The sequence below is a fragment of the Hippoglossus stenolepis genome, chromosome 16 (genome assembly GCF_022539355.2).
Source record: "Hippoglossus stenolepis isolate QCI-W04-F060 chromosome 16, HSTE1.2, whole genome shotgun sequence".
Taxonomy (NCBI): Eukaryota; Metazoa; Chordata; class Actinopteri; order Pleuronectiformes; family Pleuronectidae; genus Hippoglossus; species Hippoglossus stenolepis.
Genome location: NC_061498.1, coordinates 8,575,776 through 8,601,836, shown reverse-complemented (window position 1 = coordinate 8,601,836; position 26,061 = coordinate 8,575,776). Strand labels below are relative to the sequence as shown.

Below are 26,061 nucleotides of genomic sequence, written 5' to 3'. Positions count from 1 at the left end.
CAACAATTACACACATTCACGTGCCGTTAAGTACAGTCACAGCAGGTACTACTGTTATATACACCTCTTTCCAATATTTGCATTATAACAAAGAGTAAACGATCAGGTGTGGCAGGCATATAAACAGGGGCACCTCTAACAATGCAGCTGGGGCTTTTTGACAACTTTAAAACCAAATGTTCTGGTTTGCAAAAATCACACAGAGAAAAGAATAAAAACAATTTATTTAATAATCATAATAATTTCATCTATCCATCCATTATCTATGCGGCTTATCCTTTGAGGGTTGTGAGGGGTAAACTGGAGCCAATCCCAGTTGACACTGGGCAAGAGGCAAGATACAATAATAATTCCAAGACATACATTTTTGAAATTTGTTTTTAGGAAAATAATCACAAGTAAGACCATCCACTATATATCTAAAAGAAAGGGAACATATACAAAGTCAGTATGTTGAGTAATAAATAAACTGGCACCATGGCATGGCCTTTAGTCTGGTCTGGGGAAGCAGTGGGAATGTTGTCAATGTATGCTTGTGATTTTATGTGAATTCATAATACAATGTTTGTATTTTTGTAATTTGACAGTTTTATTGTCGAATGTCAAAAATAATTATATAAATAAACATAGCAGCTCAACCAAATCCGCCACTTACCCTGTTATTTCATGAATGGGCAGAATCTAGTGTCTTAACCCTGATATTGTGGATTTATAATCTAGCCAAGTCTCTATTTTCATTTTTTTTTGTCTTAAATAATGATAGTTTTCTTCTTCCTTTAAACCAGACTATCTTGTCATGTTGTTTGTATCAACAATCCTCTATAAATAACTATATAAATCTGATCACTGTAGAATGGGTGAAGTGCTTTTGGGGAAACAGTTTGCTGAATCATCTTTGTCTTATATAGAAAATTTAAAATATCTGTCTCCCTTTAAGTTTCAAACATTAACATAAATCACTTTTCATGTTTTATTGGATCACAAGCAGCTGTCCTTCATGATGCCTGGAGTCTCCAGTGCATTCTTTCTATGAGCAACAGCTTCCAGGATCTTCTTCCTGGGTCCGAGCTGGATGCGAATGCCTTTCAGGTCGTCATCAGAGCAAAGCATGAGCGCCTCCAGGTCCAGTTGCTCTCGGTTGAAGGCGGGGGCAAACTCTGGCAAGGAGATGGCAGACAAGAACGCATCCAGAGGAGAGGTTTCCTCATCTTCATCATCATCCAGGCCCAGATTTTCCTGTTCCCAGGGCAGATCAGCGTCACCCATCCCCTCGAAGCCACTCGCATCTTCCGCCTCCTCGTACTGCTTGTTCTGAATGAGGTAGCCAAGGTTTTCATTGTTCCCGCTGGGCAGGTCATCCGACTCCAGCCCCATCTTCTTCATGAAAGTCAGACCTCCGAGCCCGGGCCGGTTGAAGATGGACTGTTTGACTTGGCCTGATTCTTCACTGTAATCATCTTCAAATCCTCCCAGTCCTTCTTCATCGGATATGTTTTCATCCTGCTCGCTGAAGACACCCAGAAAATCAGGGTTCTCAGATGCTCCGTTCTCCTGCTTGAGGAAGATAACGTTCCCATCTCCTCCTGATCTCTGCACTGTGCCTTTCTCTTTCTTCCCAAGCTTCTTCTGGAGGGTGCCTCTGACCCTGGCTGAAATAGAGCCTGATTTAACCTTAATAAGCTCGGAGAACTGTTCACTGGGGCCCGACATGGTGCCACTGTTTGAGAGTGACGATGCCATGCTGGCCTCTGACACAGACCCGGTGTTGCCCGCTCCTCGCTGCATCTTGTCCATCTTGCTCTGGTGTTTCTTCTTCACCTTCTCGCAGAGTTTCACTCGTTTCTCCGCTTCCTTAATGGCTTCCTTCTTTAGAGTGGCAACCTTCTTGGGGTTTTGGTTGGTCTGCTGTGAGGCCGAGGCGTCTAGGAAACGCACACAGTCCATTCGGTCACGAGAAGCGGCAACGTCCATGGCTGTGTGGAATTCACTGTCCAGTGCGAAAAGGTTGGCACCAAAGTTGACCAGAAAGCTGAGGATGTGCATGTGGCCATTGGCTGCAGCGTGGTGCAGGGGAGTGTTTCCCCAGATGTCGCTCCTGTTGGGGTCTCCTCTGTGTGACAGAAGAAGAAAAATGTGACTTCAGACCTTCATAAAAATATTTAGTTGCATAAAAAAATATACATTTATTTTGTTTTTTAAAGATGCATTTAGCATTTATTATTTATAATATAATTCCTTCATTGTCATTGCACAGACAATGGAAAAATTAAGTATCCTTCGTACCATCAAATGTAATAAGCTACATAATTAAATACTCATGTGCAACTTATGAAAACAATAGTAAGATAGCTTACTGTCATAAAGATAGCTAATATATTGCTTTATTACTTATTTATTACTCACGTATTTTTATTTATTTATTCAACAACACACATATAAAAGGGACATGTTTAAGTGATGTTAAAAATTTGAAAATATAGTCACAAAATATGCTAAATTATATACAAAATCTAAACTTCTTGAATATAGAAAGTGTTAATGTATAAGTTTTAGGGGTGCTGGTGCATGTTTCCCCATGTTTTCAACCTTTATGCTAAGCTAAGCTAACTATCTGCTGATATTGATCTTCTCACCTAACTCTTAACAAGTAAGTGAATACATGTGTCCAGTCATTCTTTCATATACAGCAAATGTAACATATAAGCAAATATTACGAGACGTTTTTGAGGATAATTGGTAAACTATTAAGATTTAAAGTCCTCCAGTTCTGTGCCTCAGTGTCACAGCAATAAAAGTCTTGATTGCTGTAATACTGCAAGTCTTTCTCATAAATGCTTCAGTTGACTCTGGCCACATAGGTGAGGCATGAGTTACACCTCACTAAATATCTTCAGGACATATTTTCTCGACCTAATTCTTTTAAGAAAGAATGCTGTGTTTTTAGCCCGTTTTTGTTGCAGGATGTGGGGGGTTTGGGGACAGATAAAGGGGTCTTTTGTTTCTTTGGTTGATTAAACATTTGGCTCAGCACATGAGAGAGATGAGTATAAAGCGGGGAATGCAGATTTAGCTCATCACGGTGTAGTGGATAATGTGAACACAAACATGTGCTGTCGAACAAGTCCTAAAAACTAAACTGATGTACGATATGAAAAAGCATAAAACACATTTCCAGCCGGGCAATAAAATAAACATTAGCCTTTGAAAATGTTAACCTTTGCTTAGTGAATATTTTTTATGTTTTTACTGTGGAAATCTAGTTCAAGTTCATCTTTTGAGCATCATACATAAAATATTACATAAGACATTAGATTACAATATTCAGAATTGCGTGTCTGAGTGTAACAATATATTTATCTGAAAAACTTTGGAACATCAAAATACATAAATACAACACAGGACATTAGAAAGTACTAATTATTACTAATAATAAAGAAAGAGTTTGTTTTGCCCTGCAGGGGATAAAGTGTATCATGCTTACTCTCTGCTGCATATGAGCTGAAGAGCATCGACATGTCCGTGGAAGGCAGCCAGCAAGGTGGGAGTCATGCCATCTTCGTCCGCAGTGTTCAGGTCCCTCCTCGTGGCCTCCTTCAACAGGTCCAAGTAGCCATCGATCGCTGCCTTGTGGTACCTAGACATCTCTTAGAAGAACTGAGCGGCACCAAACAAATCCACTCCCTTCAGAGACACAGACTGAGGCGACCGCAGACCCGAGCATACAAAAGTGATCACTGGGCGTCAACATATCAGCAGCTCGGAGCCATAAAACAAAAGCAAAGTCCAGGTCAGTGTTGTCAGCGGCAGCATTTCCTCATAAACCATCTCTGCTTGAGTCACCACCACCAGTAACTTAAAGCTTAACTATGACAAGTGAGATAATTTTTACAAGATGCAAATTTACCCGGTACAATTTTGGGGGAAAGAGCTGCTACTCTACTATATTTATATATTTTACCCCACTACATTGTTTTATATATATCAGATATATATTTATGTTTAATTATGATGTGTATATAATTATGCAAATTCAACATTTTATTTCCAGTTAATTAATTGTAGTGGGGTAAAAGTAGAATACTCAAGTAAAGAATAAATACTATACTTAACAAATACTTAGCATTTTATGTTTTTTTCTGTTGTTTGTATATGTTTTAAGAATCGGTCACCGTGTACTTCAATTGTATTGGATTTGGTTGCAACGCTGTTTACCCCTGAAACTCCAAAAGTGTTTTCTTGACTCAAACACTTGACCCCCCCCCAATCGGCATATTGGTGAGTAGATAATGAGTGAATTTTCATTTTTGGTTGAACTATCCCTTTAAGCTTTTTTAAAAATCCTTCTCGCTCTCTCCACTCCTCCAGCCCAGCAGGTGTTGCTATTGCAGCTTGTTAAACACATGAAGAAGAAGAACAACAACAGGAAGAAAGTAGAAAAAGAAGTTATCGACTCTGTCCAATCAATGAATGGGCGGAAGTTCGGCTCGTCACCTCTCTCCGGGTTTGTAAACACTATGTGACTGTTACACGCTCACTTCACTGCCCACAGCCGGAACAACCGGATCGACCGCTGGCAGTGATCCCCCCGGGCGGCAGCTCCTCCACGGTTTACTTCCCGGTCTCTGCTGCGGCTGTGTGAGTCTGTGTGAGAGACCTGTGACCGGCGGAGACTGCAGAGATGTCGGATAACGGAGGATCGGCTGTCGGCCTCTTGGCTTACGAGACGCTGGTTCACGCGGTGGCGGGAGCTGTGGTGAGAGCAGATGTCAAGTGTGGTAACTGTGTGTGAAGCGTGTGTCTGAGCTTGGAGAGAACATGGGAGATTCACCGAGTCGCTGTGTTCCTTTCCCCTTCAGGGCAGCGTGACAGCGATGAGCGTCTTCTTCCCACTGGACACGGCCAAGAGCAGACTGCAGGGTGAGTGTCACCGTCCTGGACGGAGGTTACCTGACAGCAGCAAACCCTGAAACACAGCTGAGCGACTTCACACTGCAGGTTAAAGGAGTAGTTCACTGAAAAAGGCTGATTCAAATCTGTCTACTGCAGATTCATTTGAACCAGGAATGAATGTCCCATTGCATCTAGTCCCATTGCAGACAGAAACCAGACGTTAGTGGGTGTGAGTGTTTTTTTCTGACCAGTGGAAAATGGCCTTAAGTGAATAGTTTCACTTCACTTCAAGGGCCAATCCAATTTTACCTGGGGCCAGTGCCCCCCTGGCCGCAACCCTGGATCCACCCCTGTGTCACCATCATAAAGTTGAGGGACCTGGTCAAAGATTATGAAGCAGAGACCAAGATATCCTGAGTCGATGAGAACTACACACAGCTCAAGACGAAGCTGTGTACTGGTCTGTGTGAGTTTTAGTTCCTGACTCATGTGAATTTTTGAGGGCAGATATGGATATTAGGGAGTTAAAGATTTCCAATACAATATATTAGCGGTCTTTATATAAATTAAAAACAAAATGACAATGATTCCTAAGATTCTGTTATCAAACTCTTGTCACAAACGGATCATTCCATGTCCAATAATCACACCTTTGTGCGTTTTGGGCAATTTCTCATGACAGTAAATCAAATGCATCATACAAATATATGTATTTCTATTTATTTTTATTGTAAAGCACTTCTGCTCTCGAAAGGTTTTCTACCTGGTAAACACCACTCTGCTTTAAACTCAATCACCTCTCTGTTGTAAATTTGACGTTACAAGCTCACGCTGAGATAACCCCTGATGTGCATTACAGGGTTATTTACTCAGACCATAGAAAAGGTTATCCTCTGCTGCAGAACACATCATAAATCCGCTGAGGCCGAGTGGTGTTCCAAATGACCAGTGAGGTGATATTGGTGAAATGGCCCTTTTAACTTTCACCTACTTGCTTATCTCTTGTCTTTCAGTGGACGAGAAGCGGAAGTCAAACTCCACCCCCATCATCCTGGCTGAGATCGCAAAGGAAGAAGGCCTGTCAGTATAGTTTAGTGTCGTAATATAACAGAACCTGCAGCATCAATTCCTACCAAGTTATGATTTATTTTGTTGTGATAAACCAATCGACTTGGTTTGATTGTAAAAACTGTGTGCAGCATTATTGTATATGCAGCAGACATGCATATGACGCAAATGAGTAGAATCTAGAGCTAAAACAGTCAATTTACCACATAGTTTATATTTTGCTAATTAATTAGCAGCATTGTTTCATTCACCAATCATTTAGGTAATTTTTTTGAATCGTACATTTTCTATTTCCAGCTCCTCTTTTGTGTATTTTCTGATGCTATTATAGACCAAGGGATATTTAAGTTGCAGCACTATCCTTAACCATCATGTTTTGACTGAGTTCTCTTCACTTCCTCCAGTCAGTCTCTGTACAGAGGCTGGTTCCCAGTCATCTCCAGCCTCTGCTGCTCCAACTTTGTCTACTTCTACACCTTCAACACGCTGAAGAGGCTGGCGGTCTCTGGTCCAGGCAGGTCCGGACCCGGCAAAGATCTGCTCATGGGAGTTGTAGCAGGTAACTCGCATATAGTAAAACTCCTTTTCATGAATGAAGCCATCAAACGCTTAGTATTAACTGTGAGTTCAGCACCAACCATTACAAATTAAGAGCTGTCTCTAGTGGTGGGAAACCAATGTTTGCTCTAGTTTTGCTTCTATTGTCAGTCACTTTCTGTCTTTCCTTCCTCATGGTGCATTTGCACAGCTCATTTTTTAAAAACTTTTTTAAACCACTGTTGTTTTTCTAAAGGCTGAAATTAACAATAGTTTCCATCAGCGATTAATCTGACAACAATTAATGGACATTTTTTGTAACTTAAACATTTGATAAATATTAATTTTCAGGTATATTTTGTTAATCGACTAACGGATTAATACTTTCAGCTCTGCTTTTGGCCATATTTACTTACAACCTTTCTATGCACACCAGCCACATGTACATCATCAGAATAATGTGAAACCATTGGCAGGGATATAAATATATATATAACCGTTCCATAGATGTAGCAGACGTCCCTGATCCAGAGTGTGATTTAAAGAGCTCTAACAGTCTGGTGTTCATGCAGGGGTGGTGAATGTGGTCCTGACCACTCCCATGTGGGTGGTCAACACTCGGCTGAAGCTGCAAGGGGCAAAGTTCCGTAACGAGGACCTCCAGCAGACCCAGTACAGCGGCATTTTTGGTATGTGATGTACATACCTTGTGTATTATAGTTTCCCAGTTCAGACATGTTTTGTGTTGCAACTGTTCGGTCGTAATAAAACTGCTGTGTTTCAGATGCTTTCTCGCAGATCATAGCCAATGAGGGAGTGGGAACTCTGTGGAACGGCACTCTGGCCTCTCTCATCCTCGTCCTCAACCCGGCTGTGCAGTTCATGTTTTATGAGGCCTTGAAGAGGAAGGCGGGCAGGGGAGGGAAGAAGGTGAGAGGACACAAGAAAAGATCTCTTGTCTCTCAGCCTTGTTTGTTTTTTTTATTCTTCAAGAAATATTATTTCATGCCTCATGGGGTGAGATCTCATACAAATACAAATACAAGCATCCAAATGATATTTCTCCACCTGGTGGCCGGGCTCAGCATCAGAGATCAGATGAGGAGCTCGGACATCCGGAGGGAGCTCGGAGCAGAGCCGCTGTTCCTTCACGTCGAAAGTTGAAGTGAGTCTGGCATCTTAACAATCAGTAAGTGAATTATATCTTTGTCTCCTACCACAGATATCCTCAGCAGAGATCTTTGTGATTGGGGCTATTGCCAAGGCCATTGCTACCACGGCAACATATCCTCTTCAAACAATTCAAGCCATCCTGAGGGTAAATACTATCTCATGTCACAGTTCACCCTGTTTTCTTTTCTTTTTTTTTTACATTTCCAAGAGATCTCAACTAGCAGCCACTGTTAAAGGATCACAAGGCTGATCTCCTTTAATTATTGTCAACAAATCTCATAAAAAGACCAAATGCAAATGATTTCCTGTTTAGATATGTTTGTTTGTGCAAAGGCTATAAAAAACACCTTAATGAGCCAAACCGTTGTACTGTGTGCCAGGTTTATATAAAAAAACTATAGTGTAAAACAAAGCTGATCCTGTTGCCAGGCAACTATTATGACAACCAGCGGGAGCTAAAGTAATTTACTGGTCCAGAACATACACTGTATATAAAGATGGCCGACCTGTCTCCACTTCCTCCTAGAATCTACTATCTAGAAGGAAGCTAAAATATCCCAGATAAACGGAACGCTTCCATCTCGTGCATTATTCAAACCATAGGGACCCCTGATGAAGCCTTCTGTATTCTCACTGTATTTGAAAGCAGGCAGATGTGAAATGGACTCAAATGCTTCATGAGCTCATAACTGCATCGGTTCTTTAACTGTATTCACAATAAGTCCAAAAAGAAAAAGTCATATCTGGGTAAAATAAGATAACTTGGTATGTGTTCTCTCATCAGTTCGGTCAGTACAAAGGCGATGGAAAGGGCGGTGTGACAGGAAGCCTCTCCAACATTTTATCCCTGTTCATGGACAGAATCAGGTGAGTGCAGCCACAGCCACACACACGCGCACACACACGTCTTCACTGACACAATGATGGTTTCTTATTCAAACCTGTTCTCTCTACCACAGGAGGAACGGTTTTCTTGGTTTGTACAAAGGCCTGGAGGCCAAGCTGCTCCAGACGGTACTGACGGCTGCCCTCATGTTTGTGGTGTACGAGAAGATCATTTCAGCGACCTTCAGAGTCATGGGTCTGAACAAGAAGCTGAAGCACTGAACAAACGCCCACTTCAGTGCAGCACGGCATTAATACACTTGTTGTAAGTGGGTTTTGTTTGTGCCAGAAGTTACATCGATTACATAAGACAAGAGTTGGGATTTGGTGCCTTTAGGGCTACAGACGCTTGCCCAAAACAACCACAGAGAGGTAACACTCATGTTTTTAACCTGGTTCCATCTGTGCAGACTGACCATGAATATCAGCTCTGTTGAATTTGGTTGGATTTTATGGTAAATTTAAGGAAATAAATTATGATAATGTATTTGGCAAGTCTGCTATGGTAACAAATTTAACTAAGTGACTCTGGTCTTAATAAAACAGACCATCTAGAAACAACATTAATGTCGGCATGATTTAATTTGGCTCTGTGATGGAGAAACAACCTGTCCAGGGTATTCCCCACGCCTCTCTTAACCCTTTAAGAATTCAAGTTAAAGCTAAACGCCAATGATTTCCTTTGCACATAAAGACCGAGATTCACTTGCCTACAATGAAATTATATTTTACCATCAGATGAGATCTAAGAACTAGTTGGGAAAAATATTGCATTATTTGTAAAGGAAAAGTTTGGCATTTTGGGAGAGTTGCATGAGAACTTACATGTTTTGTGTGTCAAGTAATTAACACACAATAAATAGCTCATTAGGTTGACTCACTTGTTTAATTGTAATAATCTAAAAACTCCAGAGACTCTAGGAATCCACTGGTCTGGGCTGAGAAACTGTCTGTGACACAACTCTGGAAAACAGCGATCTGACGTTTTTTAAACTTCAAGATATAATCAGTGTGTTACTTTATGAATGAGCTGTAGAAGTGCTTGTTGTTGGACTTTGTTAGCTTTAGACACAGGCAGGCTCGGCTCAGTGACTTAGCATAAACAGCATTTCCCCCAAAATGTCCAACTTTGTCTGGGTTTTTCCTGAAATGACGAGACCAATAATTTACCTAATGGTGCGTTGTCTGGATTTCGTCCCCTGGATCATTCCTCGTACACTCCAACCAATGTTTAACTGTGAAATTAACTGCGTTTGGCGATTTGCAAGATGAAAACCTCGTGAAGCTCAGAAGACGCACAAGATGTCGTTATTACACACAAATGAGCAGTAACAACAAAAATGATGAAAGAGAGAAATTGGCAGAGCTCCGGTTGATATGTCTTTAGTTTTGTGTGTAAAATCTGCTCTTACTATTCCAGGCTAGAAAGGTTTTAGTTTTAATAATTATAATAAATTAATATGAATTTAATATTACTTGGAATGAGTCCATAAAGTAAACCGTAAAGGTTACAGATGTAATAATACCACAGTAAGTGCCTGTTAATTGTATCATAAAAAACTGTACTATGATCTGAACTAAGTACTGTGATGACTGTTGATGATTTACATTAACCATGATGCACTGTGTTATCGATGTATGGTTTTTAATGATTGGTCAGTATGAACGTTTTGATTCCATTATTTCTGCACGTCCTCTAGGTAGGGAAGGCACTGGCAGTAATTTACAGTATACGTTCATCACTGTGCTCGTTCTTCTTTTTTTTTTTATTACAAGAGTTACTATACTCAACACTGTTGTACAACTTCATATTTAGGAGATTAACAGTCTTGCATCTGTTCATCAGGTGCATTGATGTGAGACATTGTCAGTTTAAAAACTAACAAATGATTCATTTACTGGATTTGAGCTTCTCTGCCTGTTAGGTTTGCTCAGTTGTAAAAAGAAAAGTTGGTTTGGACTCATGCATCTACTGTCTGGAAATGCCTCAGTGGAAATCCACCACAAGATGAATGCGTTTCTAATTCATAATATCAGTCGAGCACATACCTCACACTCCCCTCATGAAACCACAAGTCACTAGATCTGGATTTTTATTTGATTCTGCACCAAATTGCACACATAAATATCAGTCCCCTGCACATGTTTTTATTTTCCATTAAGATACACGAATAATTTTCTGAGAAATCAAGTAAAATGTTGAAAGATGTGTGTAATTGGTGTGAAAAAACAGAAAACTGAAAGTTATGTGATTACGGGAGAATGAAATGAGCTTTATTTAAAAGGTGAGAAAGGGCTCAAATCTGGAGAATGAGTCATTGTTAGTTAAAAAAACCCCACAGAATAGGCAGTGACTCATTTGAACATGTTCTGATTTGTCTTAACAGTTTACAGAAAAATATTTGTAACTGCTGATGCACTTTCATTTATTTTCAACACATTTTTTAAAAACATTTTCTAATTTTGTTTATTTCAACATAACTGTTTTGGGAATTTAAAATTATTGTCATAACCAGGGAATAATAAAGTTTGTGAAACTGTTGACACTACATTGTGATTGTTTGTTTTACATAAAAAAAAACACAGCTCTCTTTCAAATGATGAACGAATACCATCCTCGACAGGCAGGAAATATTAGGGCGTAAACTCGGTAGAAAACTCATTCACTCTGCACTTTCACACGACAAGCACACAGTTCTCATTGGGCAGGCAGTCTCCCCTACGACAGATCAGAACCAAAAGTGAGGCTACATCCACACTACTACCTTTTAGTTTTAAAACTGATCACTGTTGCTACAGTTACGCCTGCCGTCAACACAACTGTGGAGTTTTCCAGCCTCTAAAACTGGAAAGGTTGGAATTGCTGTTGGCCCCGTTTGAGTTTGAAAACGTTTGGAAGCGAAGATGCAGTCACGTGCATTCGCCACCTGGTTCTTATCAGTCACTACTCTACCAGCTGTGAGGGCAGAACATTGTAAACACTTACTGTCATCAACAGTTTCACCACGTCAGTCCAAGAAAAGAAATCCTGCTCTATGTTTTCACCATGTTTGTTCCTTGTTTGTAGTATTTGCTGTAAGCAATCAGCAGCAGAGTAGATATTCTCCTTCCTGTTTACACTGACACGCACATGCCCAGTGTACGTGAATAATCATGTGATAATGCCTTTTCAGGTATGTTCCTATGGACGGTGGTTTTAAAACAAAAACAGTATGGATGTAGCCTGTTTGCTCTCGCGCGCGCGCACACACACACACACACACACACACACACACGGGGGGGAAATAATACCCTTCAGTCTGACACACGCATACAGGATAATAAAAAAATTCCCTCCAAATGATCATGAACTCTATGCAAGCTGCACAAGTTAAGTTGTCCATGCATAAAATGCCAAAGTATTTGGTTTAAAAAAATCCCTCTATCAAGAATTCTGTTTGACCAGATATTGTAAATCAGGACTGATGGTGTGAGTCTCGACTGCTGATCATCTCCTCGATATACCAGCGGGGCAGGAATGAATACGGGGAGTCCCTGTGGATGGAGTAGGTCACATCTCTGTGGGGCTCCCAGGTGAACAGGTACACCACACTGGGAGGGAAACAATTATTCAATATTAAAGTATTTAAAAAATACATTGGAAAAAGTCCAATGTTGTCTGTATCACTGGAACTCACCTTGGGTTGTCTTCAGTAACCACATGCTTCACAAAAGACAAGAAATCACAGCAGAAGTTCATACAGACTGTCGGCTTCCAGCAGTTAAATTCATTCTGTTCAGAGAGAAAACACAAGACAGTATTAATAAATTGTGTGATGTTACATTTTCTTTTGTGAATTTCTTTAATTAATAGACTTCCGGTCTGCAGCCATGCTAGTGGTTTTGTGGGGTTATAGGCTCAGGATGATAAGAAGGCTATTTGTTTGATTTCTGCAGGTGTTTAAAGAAAATGATGACCAAAGAGGAAAAGTCAGGGAAACACTTAAGTGAGAAGCAATCATCCTCTGCAAAAAATGTATGGCAATCTGTCTGATAGTTGTTGACATTTGACTAAGAACTGGCATTAACATCCCCAGTCCCACAACACAAGCATGACTACAGTAAATCCAGATTAATGTCTCCACTCAAGCTGCTACACAGTACCTTGATGAGATGTGATATCTTGGAGATGTGAAACGTCTCCAGAGAAACCACCACTCCTTCATGATCCCGAAAGCCTGCTATAACGCGAGGGACCCCAGGGAGGAACGACTGCGCCCACCACTTCAGCAGCTTGAACCTAACATCCACAACAATGAGAAACACCAACGTAAAATCAGCTGCGTTTAGGTAAATCAAATAATAAACAAACAGTGATAAATTATATTTTAAAATATATTTATATTTATATTTAAAAACTAGAATTACAGCAATCAATTTTTTTTCCAAATTCATGAGGTCACAGTGACCTTTGACTTCTGTGTCCAGGTGAACATTTGTACCAAACTTGAAGAAATTCCTTCCATATCATGATCACGAGAAATCACAGACAACCCCAAAAACAAAATGCATCCAGCCATAAAAATGATGCCAAGTTGCGTTTTACTACTCGATTGTTCACCTGTGGAAGTTGCTGCGCTGTTTGGGGGTGCAAATCTCTGCAGAGGTCTTCAGCTCGACGTAGCAGGCAGGAGCAGCTGGAGCGTTGGGATCTTTATCCCGACAGTCCACCTCGCCGGAGAACAGAAGTTTGTGATCCGCGAGCCGAGTCTGCACCACAGTGCAAAAGCCCTCATTCGTGTTCACCACACCACCCGGGTCAGGTAAACTGTGGACCTTATCTACAGGGAAGCATAAGACTGAAGTGTTATCATTCAAATATTTGCCTCTCACTTTATGTGCATTGGGTTTATGTGTTACATGTCTTATACTTGACATGTATGGAAGCCCATTTCTGCCAGGAGGTTAAAGCCATGAGATACTTTAAATTATTTTTTTTAACTTACTGTCCAAAAAGCAAGATATAAAGTGATAAAGATTTTTGAAACACAAGTTATACATGAGTACTTTTATTTTTGTCTGTAAGAAAATTTCAATTGTTGTTTTTCCTTTCTTGGATGAAATGGGCTCCATAGAAAGGCTATTTATAACTATGACTGACTAAATTATTACTGATCTTTATTGTTAATTGTTTAAACGTATATACCTGCACATGTGTATTGCTCAAACTTGTACCCCCAGTACATCATCTCTTCATGCCTCTCAGTGCGGTTCTCTCGGTCCCTCCGAGCAGCCTCTGTTTCCACTTCACTGATGTAAAGCGTTCCTCTAAACATGGTGGCCGCCAGCAGCCAGCCCTCCCGTGTCTCATAGGGAGTGGTCAGCAGCTTGGTCAGGTGACCCCGCCATGTCACAAAGTCGGCATCTAAAGCACTGGGAAGAGCATGTGATCAAAGAACATGTGTCCAACAGGTAAACACAGTTGTCTTGAGACTTTGGATTCGCAAGTTTGTGTCTGACTGTCCAAGCACTAACCGTGATGAGGCCGTGGTCGCACTTGGGATACACTTTGTTCTATTGGCTACGATCCAGCGCAGGATGTGGTCCAGCTTCTCCTTCACACTGTCGTCCCTTTTTATAAAGCGGTCCTTGTATCCATCCCTCAGGTCGAAATTGGGACTCCTCTCAGGTTCCTCGTAGTATCTCATCTGCCTGTCGTCGTTGAAGAATCTGCGCTCACCATCGAGGGAAAAACTTCCTACTTCGACAGGCTGCTTGTAAACAGGAAAGTCTCTTTCATAGAGCTCCCTTCTGGTGCTCAGACTCTGAGAGCCGAGCGGGTTTGGCTCTGGAGCTGATCCAGACTGACGCTGCTGGTGATGGTTTGGCTTTAACTGTTTATTCTCGTGGGGATTTCTCCAACCGTCGCCTCTTTCCCTTTTGTACGCTGATCGGGGGTGGTCCATCGCTACCTGACGGGGAGAAAAGAATAGAAACGCACAGATTTCATTTAGATGGTCTTGATATTCTTAAGTGATCTGCCTCATCATCACTTGTGTCGGCAGAGCTGACATTGTTTTTATTCTGCTGAAACGACATCTTCACACACATCACGTTCACCATTTGTTATCATGTCCTATTTTATTCTTCTTCTATGGCCTAATCATGTACATAACAGATGCGCATGGTGTATTCTGTAATAAACATGTTATACTGACTTTTGCTGCTGTGACTGTGACATTTTCCTGCACAGGTTGATTGTATTTACTTTAAAATCCTCCACATAAACGACGTGTGTTATTGTGAATACGTGCACATTCCTGATGTAAAGATGGACATGTTTGCATTGTTAGCAGTGTTTAAGTGTGTGTCTGCGTTGTGTAAACAGACAAACACGTTGTTTTCTAGTGAATCCTCACGAAGCAAACGAAAACCCACCTTGGTTAGCAAACACGGCAGCTAAGCTAACCCTATCTTCATCTCAAGTCAGCCACGATGATAAACCGGACCTCGCATTTAGAAAAAAAGCGGCCGCGATGTTTTTTCAGCACCTTTTCTTATAAACACAAAAAACGACAAGTGGCGGCGGGAGACAGAAAAAACAACACACGAGGTAAGTTTGTTTCGTTAGCCGCAGAGCTAACTAGCATCGTAGGCTAATAACAAACTGCCGCGGGTTTTCCTCCAGGGCGCCAGGTGGCAGCAGTGAGACCTCCTCCACGCAACAGGAAGAAGAAGACTCAGTGAGTAGTTGTGGTGTGGGAGCTGTGATCAGTGCAGAAGAAGAAGAAGAAGAAGAAGAACGGCACACAAGACAATGTGAACAGTAACGTCATTGATCTTAATAGCTGCCAGGTACGTCCTTCAACTGGGTTGAATGGTCGTGTGTGACGTGTGTGTGTCAGTGCACGGACCAAGCTGTTAGCCGCATTAGCTTGGCTAACAACAAAGACATAAAGCGACCCAACCGGTGTGTCCTGATCAGAAATGTGTTTCACCAGTGAATATGAGCGCCTGGGTTTATTCTCAGAGCTGTAATTTGGGCTAGAAACGTAAAAAAGTGAATATTTTACAGCTAAGTTCAGACACGAGTCTTCGTAAAGTCGCAAAGTGACAGCTGTTTTTATAAAAACATGTTCTGATTACACAGTTAAAGGGGTTGTTCACCCAAAAAAGATTCACTTATTATCCACTCACCACTATGCAGGTGGAGGGGCGGCTGGAGTGTTTGAGTCCACAAAACAGTGTCTCGGGCTGCAGCCAGATCCAATACAATTCAAGTAACTGGGGATAAATTCTTCAATCGTGAAACAACAGCAGAAATCGTGTCTCATGATTTCATGTGTTTAGAGCCGTGGACTCAAACACTTCACCCACCGTGGTCAGTGTTGCCTTCAGAGAAGAAGAACAGCTGTTTGTGTGATCAGCTGTTGGAGTCTGCAGGTCATGACCTCTCCACCATCATTTCTCCTCCAGGTATGAACAGGAAACGGGCTCTGATTTCTGACACTTTCAAAGTGAAGAAAAGAAGACATGGCACAGAGAAGTTCGGAGTTGTCTGCGAGGGAGACGGTGGGTTTGGCTGAAAGGTTCTACACAGAGCATCTTTTTCTTTTTGGGTTTATGCCCTCCACTCAATGACCATCCATGTATATCTTCACCTCAAAGGGCCAAAAGACATCAGATCCACGCTGCAGGACCTCATGACACTGTTTCCCAGAAAGCTCTTCAATGACGCCCTGCCTCAGATTGTGCTGAAGCATCAACTTTACAGTATACACCATGACAAGACTTCAGTGGACAAGGAGCTGGTAAGTTGGCTCTTTAGTCTTAATGTCTATATTTATTAGAGATGTTCCAATACCATATCTCCCTTCCTGGTACTCGACTTACGTTGTAATAATATCAACTCATTTAACATATTTTAACAGTTGTATGGCACCTACTCCAAATGGCATTGTTGATGGCTATGCAGTTTTAGCTGAATAAAACGAATAATCTTGGTATTGGAATCTGTGGATGCCCGACCTGGCACTTTTGTCAGTATCTGAGGCATTTCTGTTGCTGGTATCAGAACATCTCTAATGTTGACCTGTCTTAATGTGAAAGTACACAACACTCCCACCCCTTATGTTCCCAGAATAAACTGCGGGAACAAGCAGAACTGCTGATGTTCCAGCTTGGGTTTGATACGGAAGCTTTCGGGCTGATTTTCGCCGCAGACTTCAAGGCCAAAGTGCTGGCAGCGGAGGAGGGAAAAGTGACCCGAGCGACGGTGGAGAAGTTCTTGGAGAAATTGTTAACCTGCTCTTGCACAGATCTGAGCTTCAGCAAAGACAAAATGATCAGAGAGTTCCTCTTCACAGACTCTGAGATAACGTATGAAAGAAGCTGTTTTACTCGAACTGTTTGAAAATACTTTACAACTGAGTCCTCAGACTTTTCAAATATCAGCACATGCTTTATTTTCCCAACACGTAGGCAGCTGGTGAAGTCAGGGCTCCTGACTGTGAGGGACGCAGGCAGCTGGTGGCTGTCCATTCCCAACTCAGGGAAATTCACCAAGTACTTTATACAAGGTGGGTGTCAGGGAACACTGTCACATAACCGCTATAAGCATTCATTCGTACTGCTGTCAGTTAAACGTTTTAACGGGCAGCTCGATGGGAACAGCAGACATAACAACAGGGGGAGCTCTTCACTAGCTGCAGGCTCCACTAATGGCCTGTGAGATGTGTGTCTCTGTACGCTTCAAAGTACGCCTTTGAAATCTAGGAAATGTCTCAACAGTGTGAATGTTCTCCAACTAAACTGCTTCGTTGTTTTATCTCAGGCAAATGTTTGGCCTTTATTTAATGTATTTAATGTTTTTACTCAATGTCTGGTTTGATGCAGCAGCACAATTGTCTCCCTCTGGAGACACTAAAAGAACCTTAACCTCAACATGTCATTAACATGTCACTTGTTTTACAAGATTTTTTGACAGTGCCCTGCGAATTGGAGAATTGGTTTGTTTCTAACCGACTGTCCCCTCCTCCTGCTAGGTCGCAAAGCTGTGCTCGCCATGGTGAAGAAGTCCAAATATAGTGAAGTGTTGCAGGCAGAGCTAGAGGAGCGGCGAACAACCTCACATGTGAAATTCCACATGAAATACCACATCCACGACATTATTGGTGCCGATCTGGTGGAGAGGTAATATTTCTTTGTTTACTCACTTGGATGCTAAGAACAGGTTCTTCATACAGCTGCTCTCTGATTTATGATCCTCTCAGTCAGTTCAGTAATTGAGGGTTTTCTGTTACAAGGTCAGACATAGTCAAACCTTCAAAAACAAGCCAGCTCAATCCCCTTACTCAGAAAATCAACATAACAGCTACGATTGCTTAAAAACTCAACTCAATACATCTGTTGTTTCCGTCAGCGTCTATTTACCAACTGGACTAACATGGCGTATTACCAGTACTGTGCTCTTTAAGAATCATATGTTTACCTTATTTTACTCTGTTTTCTTTGTAGCATACCGACAACTTCAGGGGCATTGTTGCGATATGTTGATTCCTGAGGCTTCGTAGCAAGACGGACCCAGCAAGTGACTGAAGACGTGAAAGTTCACAAGATGAACTACTCTTGTGAAATGTGTTTGTATGAAGACTCACAGTTGATACATGTAAGATTTCATGTGTAGATTCTGTGCCAAATGTTATATAAAAACCTTGTGGGTTTATGAATTGTCAATTATGTTGACATGACCATGTCAAGATTTAATTTATCCTGTAATAAACATGAGTGATGACTTACGTGCACACCATGAAACCACTTTGATACTGTCGTCTGTGTGGTGTTTGAACTTTGGCCGTTGCTCTGTAACCTCTGTTGCCAGGTTTAACTGGCACGCAGAAGCCTGAGCCACTCATCTGCTAAATTCAGTTTTTCGGGTCTATATTCCCTGACAGGTTCAGTCTGCAAGTCTTTAATATAATTGTTCCATTCAATGTAAAAAGAATAAACTAATGAACACATATTTTACAGCCGTGCAGTAACCTAAATGTTCAGTTTTGTGTGTCCTATCAGTCGCTGCATCCACTGAACTGTGTCTTTTCAGTCAGTATTAATTTATGAGAAGGGGCCGATTCATCTAATTTTTAAAACGATTAAAATAAAAAGGCAGAAAACCGTCCAATCTGGAAACAAATTCTCTTTACGATGAAATTTCCACATTCACTCCACGTTTTCCAATAATGTCTGAGTGAAGAATTTACTGTATTTTAGGTTTCAGTAGTACTTTTGTTTTGTATTTCCACTATCAATTAATCTGTTTATTTTTTCTTTAAGCCTAAAACAACATCTTCAACAGAATCCAAAGATATTCAGTTCATTATGTTTGCCTCAACATTTGACTAAAATAATTGTTTGGTTATCAAACCATAATTTTCTGTTAGCAGCTCTAATATTGTGTTGGTGTTAAATCAAGAGAAAAATTAGTTTCCATTGGTCAACAAAGTCTGTTTTTTTTCAAGAATTTATTGGCTTTTTCAAAAAGTGACAATAGCTTTTATCCATAAAACTAACAAGTCACAACATTGGCTTGAATTAAAGCACAGCTTGATGTCTGAATACAATACAGATGAGCAACATGTACTTAACCCCTGATCTAGTAGTTCAAATACAATTTGTAAATAGGCAAAAAATATAACTGTAGCAATTCTAATCTTAGTTTTCAGTATATGTTGCACATACATGCTATCAGCATTAATTACAAAAAGCTAGGCTTGCAGGGAGATTAAGGTAGCGTTAACTGTAGAGGTAATAAACAAAGGATATTCATAGTGTTAGTTTAACAATACAGTGAGTGAAGTGTGATACAAAATAGTCAATCACATGATTATAACAAAAATGAGTACACTGTATACTACACCATAACCGACAGTAGCTTTGAAACTGCTCCTTAGTGACATTGCTTGGCCAGTAGTGATGCTATTAAAAATCAAATGTGCTGCACAAAAGGTTTCTGATAAATGCCCACAGAGCATGAAAGGTGCTCTTGATCCCCACCACCAAAACACCTACACAGTTCTAATCCAATATCTAGTTAACTTTTCAGCTTTGCACTCCTGGGCAGCTAAACAGTTGAGATATTTCTCGGGTAATATCGCAAAGAGGAAAGAAAAATACCATAAAGCCAAACACATAAAATACTGGATCCTTAAGGTCTTTTTCAGGGATGAATAGCACTGTAAGAGTCAGCAGACGTTTCCGCAGAGGGAATTTGTAGTTTTTCTCTGTCATCATTACACCTATGGAAAATGTGCTAGGGCTGAAAACAAACTTCCGCTGAAGAGATTGTGGTATATGAATGGTAAATTTGATACAAAAAGGACTTTACAGCTGGTTACTTTAAGTTCTTTTTTCACCGTGTGGTGACACAGGATTGCTCTAGAAAAGTGAAACTGAAATGAATCCAATAGAAATCGGTCATGAAGCTGAAACAAACAGCAGCACAAAAGTTTTCAGCTGTATTTCGGAGGTTTGAGACACAAGAACAACAGTTTTCTTTTTGGCTGAAATACAGTATGTGTGCAGAATGTATTTGGCAATGTTTCTTCCACTCAAAACAAACCAAGACTGTAAACAAAAAAAGAAGGTGGACAACCAGTGGAAGAACAAATTGAAAACATTCCACTGTCTTTTTTTTTTTTAACAAAACATCCAATTCATTTCAGAAGGCCTCAAGATTTTAATAATTTCATAGACTCATCTATACAGTACACGCTGTTAAAAAAGAACTAGGGTCTAAAATCATTCAACCCCATATCCTAAATCTGACCCCATGTCAAATTCATCATGGAAACGGCTGGTAGAACAGCTGTAGCTACGCTGATGGAAGAAAAGAAACTGAAGCACATTGTTTCGTGTGTATACTGGTGCGTTTCTCCTGTGTCATTAGCCACCCTCACCACTAGCTGTCATGTTCCCCTGTAACCGGTTCAAATGGAGGAAGTCTTAGAGGAGAGAGCACACCTTCCTCTTCTTCTTGACAGGTGGAGGGCAGAGGACGGCCCGGATGGCCTCGTCAAACACAGTTTTAAGGCCACGCTGGGTCAGAGCTGAGCACTCCAGGTACTTGACGGAACCTGAGGGAAATGCACATAGAAATCGGTTTAATGTTTGTCTTTTAAATATTTCAGCTTAAAACACCAGATAATGAGTCAGTGCTGTTACCAATCTCCTTGGCCATTGCCAGTCCTTGGGGGTAGGTAATGGGAGTGAGTTTCTTCTCCTTCAGCTTCTCTATGGTGTCCTTATCATCTCTAAGATCCAGCTTGGTGCCAACCAAGATGATGGGAGTGTTGGGGCAATGATGTCTCACCTCAGGGTACCACTGCATGGAAAGCACAACACAGGTTAGAGGTTTTACTTCTCAAACCTTATTATTAGCAACTGATGCACTCAGCGATGACTGAGGGACTTATTTTTGGTCCCTCAGGGGCAGCACATCAAGCTGGAAACACTGACACAGTATTACCTCCATTCAGGCTGATCTGTTAAACTTGTTAAACAAAAAGTTCCCCATTTACATTTATCCAGCAGATCTGTTATCTGACCAGCTGATAAATCTACGTCCAATATTCATTTTCTTTTAACTCCACTTTTGGTCTCAACCATCTCATGACAGAAATATCTGGCTCCTGAGCAGAGGAATGTGTTCGCAACTAGTTATTAGCCGTTTCTGTCTGCTGTTAGATGATGAGCAGTTAGCGTGTGCTGGGTTTAACGGAGCCTTTTCACTGAAAAGTGCGGCTGGCTGAAAGGTCGATGCTAGGAGAGTGAAACCAGAACAGAAGTCATGGGCAATAAAACCAACACCATCAGTGTCTGATTTTAACTTCCTGCAGATACTCGTGTCACCCACTGCTTTTATAGAAATAGTGATAATAGTGACGAAACAAAACTTTCTACAAGTTTATGTGTCTCTCTGTGTCTAAAGAGCTGCTATATGTGTGAGAAACTGCTGTTTCTGGAGACTTCTGCTTATTATACAAGGGCAATACTCATAATAAAGAGTTAAAAATGTGTGTTTGTGCCATTATATAGGCCTTAAATAATTATGTGAGGGTTTACAACATGTTCTAGTGCAGAGTATAGCTAAATGAAATGTAATAATGAACTAATTTACATTAATAAGTAATACACTTCAACACACAGTTGAGTGCAGCTCTTTCTGCTGCCACAGCTACAGACGAGAACTGCAGCTAATCTCACTGGGAACTGAAACTGGTTGGCTCAATCTGGGCAGTGTGCGGATGCTGCGCAGCTGACGTACGCTTTACTTGAAGCCAACATCTCACTGATTCTAAAAAGGTTTCACTAAGTTTTCTCACGTAACCCTGAGCCACAGTGGTGGATAATCAGGGATTCAGACCAAAATCCCCTTTGTTTAAACTGCACAATATTATCATTAGTTTTGGTACCAGTGAGACAATAAAATAAAATCCAGAGGGTTCAGTAACAGATTAATGCATTTAAAATCTAAACAGATGCCAAAAACACAATATAAAAACAAACTATTTGATCTTTTGCTGCGATGATCACAATGTAAATAGCAAAAATACAGTGGTCATGTTACAAAGTACATATTTAAGTAAAAACCACGAATGTGCACTTTTATGTATTTGATTGGCCAATGCATTGCCTGGTTCAACTTTTTTTTTGGAGCCCCGAGTGCTGTGTATAAGAACTGGTTTCATTTTATTGAATGGGACAGATATGTTTTACAGGCAGGCATCATGTCGGTCTGAACACAGCCCAACAGGATAAATGCCGGCTGTTCTGAACCAGTCACTGTCAGGACTGAAACCATAACAGAGGAATAAAAGCAGCGTGGAATGTCATCTAATTTAAATGTGGTCAACACCCTTCCTTAAGTTAAAAACTCTATTTTAAACCTGGTATTCTTGAAGAGCAAATTCATTAAACAGATTAGTTAAGATGTCACTCACTTATTGTGAGTCACTTTGTCAGCATAGTGCTTCTGCATTCCTTATAAATACTGACTGCACAACTACAATCCCCAATCCCTCAAGCTAACATTGTTGTGGTACCAGATACCCTGACTATCCCAAGATGATTGGCTAGTGCACTATCCTCATCAAACCTCCAGCTATAGTGATGATGCTTTAACTGGAATGTGTTTGTCAGGCGGCACAGGAATCTACCACCCAGATCAGTGCCAAAAAACCTGATTAACAAAAGATTAAATCAGTAGCTTTTGAAGTTGCATCATCTTCCAGACAGATTTTCAGCAGAAACCAGTGTGCATATACATCTTTACAAAAGGTCATCCAATGAAAACTGGAAAACACTCTAGGCTTTTCAACTGATCTATCGTTACGTACTAAAACAGTTCCATGGTAACACCTTCACAGCCTCCACTATATCCTATTTTGGTCAACTCACCTTGGCACGGACGTTTTCAAAAGAGGCAGGGCTCACAAGCGAAAAGCAGATGAGGAACACATCCTGGTGAGAAAAGGAGGAAACAATACAATCAAAGTCCATAACAATCACTTCCTGACAAGAACAGAAACAAATACTCCTGTGTTCATATCACACAAAGGTGTGGTGTTTTTCTTTCCCTCTGATTTCCTAATTCATTCTAAGCTCCTAATCTTTCCAAATGAAAAATGTAAGGGCACAGCCGGCATCAAAATATACTTAAGGCGCATGGCACAAGCCAAAGGGAAGAATAACAAGTCTAATATAATACAGTATTGTCAAAATGTGTCAATGTACCGTCTGAGGGTAGGAAAGTGGGCGGAGTCTGTCGTAATCTTCCTGTCCCGCTGTATCCCAAAGGCCCAGGTTCACTGGTTTTCCATCGACCATAACATTGGCAGAGTAGTTGTCAAACCTGATGGAAGTGATGATGTGAGAATAAGACAAAAACAAAAATAAAGCTAAAAATAAATTGACAGGAAATAAACACTCAAGCGTTGAAGTGCAAAACAAGTTCTGCACTGATCTGCTGGGCCTCTTCAGCTCTCTCTTGAAAATGAATCATCACCTATTAAATCTGGCTCAGCTAAACCGAGCATGTTGTTTATTAACAGCCTGCTCAGCCAGTCCAGAATGACTGATCAGACTGACACAGAGAAACACAGTTCCCACAGCTGGTCTGGAACCAGATAGGGTGCAGGTATCTGAAAAACCTAGACCTAAGCATGCACTGGCCACCGTTTTAGAACTACGCGTTCCAGACCCACGAAGAGAAGGAAACCAAGTGTTTGTATTCACACCATCTAGGCGTAACATTTATTTCAGCACACGATGATAGAAATAAATACCCCGGTGGCATAATAGTGAGCAGCTTTAAGCAGCATGTTATTTCTCCAATCAGATTTCCATGGCTGTGTTTCCAAATGAAGGTCAAACAAAAGCTCTTTAAGTTTATATTTCCTTTAGAAAACACACATCAGTATGAAGTTGAATGCACTAATTGTAAGTCGCTATGGATAAAAGTATATATATATATATATATAATATTGGTAGCCTTGATAGAGTTCTGTTTTCCTTGTATTCGCATGTCAAACTGGTTAACTAGTGCCGCATGCGCAGGTCTTAAACAGTGGCTGGGGGATTCTCGCATTCATAGGTCTAAACAGTAACTGGGGGGGCGGGGACTGGGGCTCTGCAGGTCGATGGTATTGGGTTTTCCTGCAACACGCCTATCCCTAAATCTCAGTTGCAGCCCACAGCAGTGATTATAACCTGTTCTACAGGCAACCAAATCTCCATCTAAATAGGCAACTGAAATAAAAGATGCCTCCCACATTATGCAGTGAATGTACAAGAAAGGGTGGACACAAATAATGGATTAATAGTGCAGATCGTCTCCTAGTCTGACATAAACAAATGCATAAATGAATCATCCACACTAGGCTGCAGTCTCAGATACTCACACTGTGGGGATGTACTCTCCAGGAAAGGCATTGGTGGTGTAGCTGATGAGCAGGCAGGTCTTACCCACAGCTCTGGAGGGGAGAAGGAGACGAAGGATGAATTGTTTAGTAAAAAAAGAGCATCAACGAAATGCCCAACAAACGTTTCCTGGAAATGATCATATCCAGATTCTCTATCTATGATCTAAAAATCAAAGACACAAAAACAGCAAATACTCTCAATGGAGAAGCTTCAACCAGAGATCTCTCTGCAGTTTTGCCTGGAACATTACTTTTACAAGGACTTTTTTGTCAACTTGCTGGTCAATTAACTTATAAATTGTTTCGCACTTATCAAGCCTCAGAGTTCAAATCATAAACACAAACAAATAACTAATAGTCATCCCTTCATTGGGAAATCAGGTTTAGATTGTGCACACTGGATTTGGTCTTTGCCAAGACGAGCACACAGGATAACAAGAGGAGGGGTGTTTACTAAACGTGAAACTTAAGTGTTGTACCATTTCCCATGAACCATTGAGTCACAATCGAAAATCAGTCATAGGCCCATGGGTGACTGTGCTGCTGTGCTATCCACCACACCCTGACCAGTATAAGTGAGTTTACCTCCCTCTCACCGTCACATAGTCGGTTATAGCTCGTGTTTTAACCCTTAACCAGACTCAGACTGAGCGATCTCAGGCATTTTAGAAGCTGGGAAACCAGCAACACAACAGAGCATTGCACAAACACGTCGGTGTAAAGCTGGAGTTTAACTCTGCGCGTTGCTCAACAGGTGAGTAACTGCGGCCAAGTGTTTCAAACTCTGCTGCAGACGGCTGTGTGACCTGCCGGGCGGTGTGTGACTCACCCAAAGTGGGAGGAAAACACAGTAACCGGGTTAACTTCAGGTTGGCCAACGTGAAACTAGCTGAGAGATATTTAACTAAAATCTGTAAAAACGACCGATTATCAGTGGTGATGTGTGAGAAACACAATAAGTGATAATATCCACGTAGTAGAAGCAGGTAAAGTTAAAGCTCGGCAGCTAACTTGACCCGTCTTGGGGGAAATCCTGGAGTAAAAGGCTTCGGCGTTAGCTTGTCTGGTTCGAGCTAAATGCTACATCTTCGCCATTTGAGTTAAACCAAGGGTCTCGGAGGCCTGAACCGAAACTGGGCTCCGTGAAGTTAACTCACCCGTCTCCGACAACGACACACTTTATGGCCTGCATTGCGCCGCAGCTAGAGGAATGCTAGGTTAGCTCCGGGAGCAAGCTAACGTTAGCTCGCACGTCTCGTTTCCTTTGTCCGGGGGGGGTTGCTCGCTGGGTTTTAACGCCCCGACAACGTCTCCTTCTCGGGCGTGTGTGGTTTCGCAGCGCGGCTCTGGGGGGCGCGGAGGAGCTGGCGGGGGAAAACTCGCGGGCGACTTATCTGGCACTTTAGCACGAGTTCAATCAGAAGTGCGCTCTCGACATTCCCATGCTTTCGTGGGCTGATCGGGAAGCTGCGAGGCAACAACAGCGGCCACCACCCCTGAGCTGAGAGAGAGAAAAAAAAAAAGTGAAGCCGGACACCGCCACCACCAGACG

The 26,061-nt window shown here is 41.3% G+C and overlaps 5 protein-coding genes across 6 annotated transcripts; 2 read left to right on the top strand and 3 right to left on the bottom strand.

Annotated features, from left to right (window-relative positions):
* Positions 1–207: 207 nt before the first annotated feature.
* Positions 208–3,642, bottom strand: anks4b (ankyrin repeat and sterile alpha motif domain containing 4B). The gene is made up of 2 exons (XM_035181654.2): positions 3,482–3,642; positions 208–2,110 (listed from the first exon to the last, which is right to left on the bottom strand). The coding sequence occupies exons 1-2, from the start codon at positions 3,640–3,642 to the stop codon at positions 979–981; spliced, it is 1,293 nt and encodes a 430-aa protein (XP_035037545.1). The 3' UTR covers positions 208–978.
* On the top strand, positions 3,616–11,102 carry LOC118123942 (peroxisomal membrane protein PMP34). 2 transcript variants are annotated; one of them, XM_047343973.1, is made up of 10 exons: positions 3,616–3,787; positions 4,550–4,753; positions 4,857–4,917; positions 5,904–5,970; positions 6,363–6,517; positions 7,068–7,184; positions 7,280–7,425; positions 7,718–7,813; positions 8,453–8,535; positions 8,628–11,102. In XM_047343973.1, exons 2-10 carry the CDS (start codon positions 4,679–4,681, stop codon positions 8,773–8,775), a joined length of 948 nt encoding a protein of 315 aa, XP_047199929.1. In that variant the 5' UTR covers positions 3,616–3,787; positions 4,550–4,678; the 3' UTR covers positions 8,776–11,102. The 2 variants fall into 2 exon arrangements, with proteins under 2 accessions (XP_047199929.1, XP_035037547.1); XM_035181656.2 differs by lacking the exon at positions 3,616–3,787 and having other exon boundaries at positions 4,396–4,753.
* Positions 10,806–15,269, bottom strand: dxo (decapping exoribonuclease). The gene is made up of 7 exons (XM_035181655.2): positions 14,971–15,269; positions 14,068–14,504; positions 13,739–13,965; positions 13,154–13,373; positions 12,697–12,832; positions 12,231–12,325; positions 10,806–12,144 (listed from the first exon to the last, which is right to left on the bottom strand). The coding sequence occupies exons 2-7, from the start codon at positions 14,496–14,498 to the stop codon at positions 12,009–12,011; spliced, it is 1,245 nt and encodes a 414-aa protein (XP_035037546.1). The 5' UTR covers positions 14,499–14,504; positions 14,971–15,269; the 3' UTR covers positions 10,806–12,008.
* Positions 15,250–18,354, top strand: stk19 (serine/threonine kinase 19). The gene is made up of 7 exons (XM_035181658.1): positions 15,250–15,387; positions 16,010–16,104; positions 16,201–16,343; positions 16,673–16,911; positions 17,014–17,111; positions 17,577–17,724; positions 18,049–18,354. Exons 2-7 carry the CDS (start codon positions 16,011–16,013, stop codon positions 18,092–18,094), a joined length of 768 nt encoding a protein of 255 aa, XP_035037549.1. The 5' UTR covers positions 15,250–15,387; position 16,010; the 3' UTR covers positions 18,095–18,354.
* Positions 18,355–19,033: 679 nt separating this feature from the next.
* On the bottom strand, positions 19,034–26,061 carry rac1b (Rac family small GTPase 1b). Its single transcript, XM_035181659.2, has 6 exons — positions 25,667–26,061; positions 24,489–24,560; positions 23,323–23,440; positions 22,987–23,049; positions 20,752–20,911; positions 19,034–20,663 (listed from the first exon to the last, which is right to left on the bottom strand). Exons 1-6 carry the CDS (start codon positions 25,699–25,701, stop codon positions 20,533–20,535), a joined length of 579 nt encoding a protein of 192 aa, XP_035037550.1. The 5' UTR covers positions 25,702–26,061; the 3' UTR covers positions 19,034–20,532.

Bases quoted from the DNA above. Each gene is read 5' to 3' on its own strand.
- anks4b (XM_035181654.2), bottom strand. From the start codon at position 3,642: ATGTCTAGGTACCACAAGGCAGCGATCGATGGCTACTTGGACCTGTTG. The intron at 2,111-3,481 runs GTAAGCATGATA...TCTGTCACACAG, and splicing joins CAGCTCATATGCAGCAGAGA to AGGAGACCCCAACAGGAGCG.
- LOC118123942 (XM_047343973.1), top strand. From the start codon at position 4,679: ATGTCGGATAACGGAGGATCGGCTGTCGGCCTCTTGGCTTACGAGACG. The intron at 4,754-4,856 runs GTGAGAGCAGAT...TTTCCCCTTCAG, and splicing joins ACGCGGTGGCGGGAGCTGTG to GGCAGCGTGACAGCGATGAG. The intron at 7,426-7,717 runs GTGAGAGGACAC...CTCCTACCACAG, and splicing joins CGGGCAGGGGAGGGAAGAAG to ATATCCTCAGCAGAGATCTT.
- dxo (XM_035181655.2), bottom strand. From the start codon at position 14,498: ATGGACCACCCCCGATCAGCGTACAAAAGGGAAAGAGGCGACGGTTGG. The intron at 13,966-14,067 runs GTTAGTGCTTGG...TGCTCTTCCCAG, and splicing joins GCGACCACGGCCTCATCACG to TGCTTTAGATGCCGACTTTG. The intron at 12,833-13,153 runs GTGAACAATCGA...TGTGGATGTTAG, and splicing joins CAGCGCAGCAACTTCCACAG to GTTCAAGCTGCTGAAGTGGT.
- stk19 (XM_035181658.1), top strand. From the start codon at position 16,011: ATGAACAGGAAACGGGCTCTGATTTCTGACACTTTCAAAGTGAAGAAA. The intron at 16,344-16,672 runs GTAAGTTGGCTC...TTATGTTCCCAG, and splicing joins CTTCAGTGGACAAGGAGCTG to AATAAACTGCGGGAACAAGC. The intron at 16,912-17,013 runs GTATGAAAGAAG...CCCAACACGTAG, and splicing joins TTCACAGACTCTGAGATAAC to GCAGCTGGTGAAGTCAGGGC.
- rac1b (XM_035181659.2), bottom strand. From the start codon at position 25,701: ATGCAGGCCATAAAGTGTGTCGTTGTCGGAGACGG. The intron at 23,441-24,488 runs GTGAGTATCTGA...CACTTCCATCAG, and splicing joins GGAGAGTACATCCCCACAGT to GTTTGACAACTACTCTGCCA. The intron at 23,050-23,322 runs GTACATTGACAC...TTTTCTCACCAG, and splicing joins CACTTTCCTACCCTCAGACG to GATGTGTTCCTCATCTGCTT.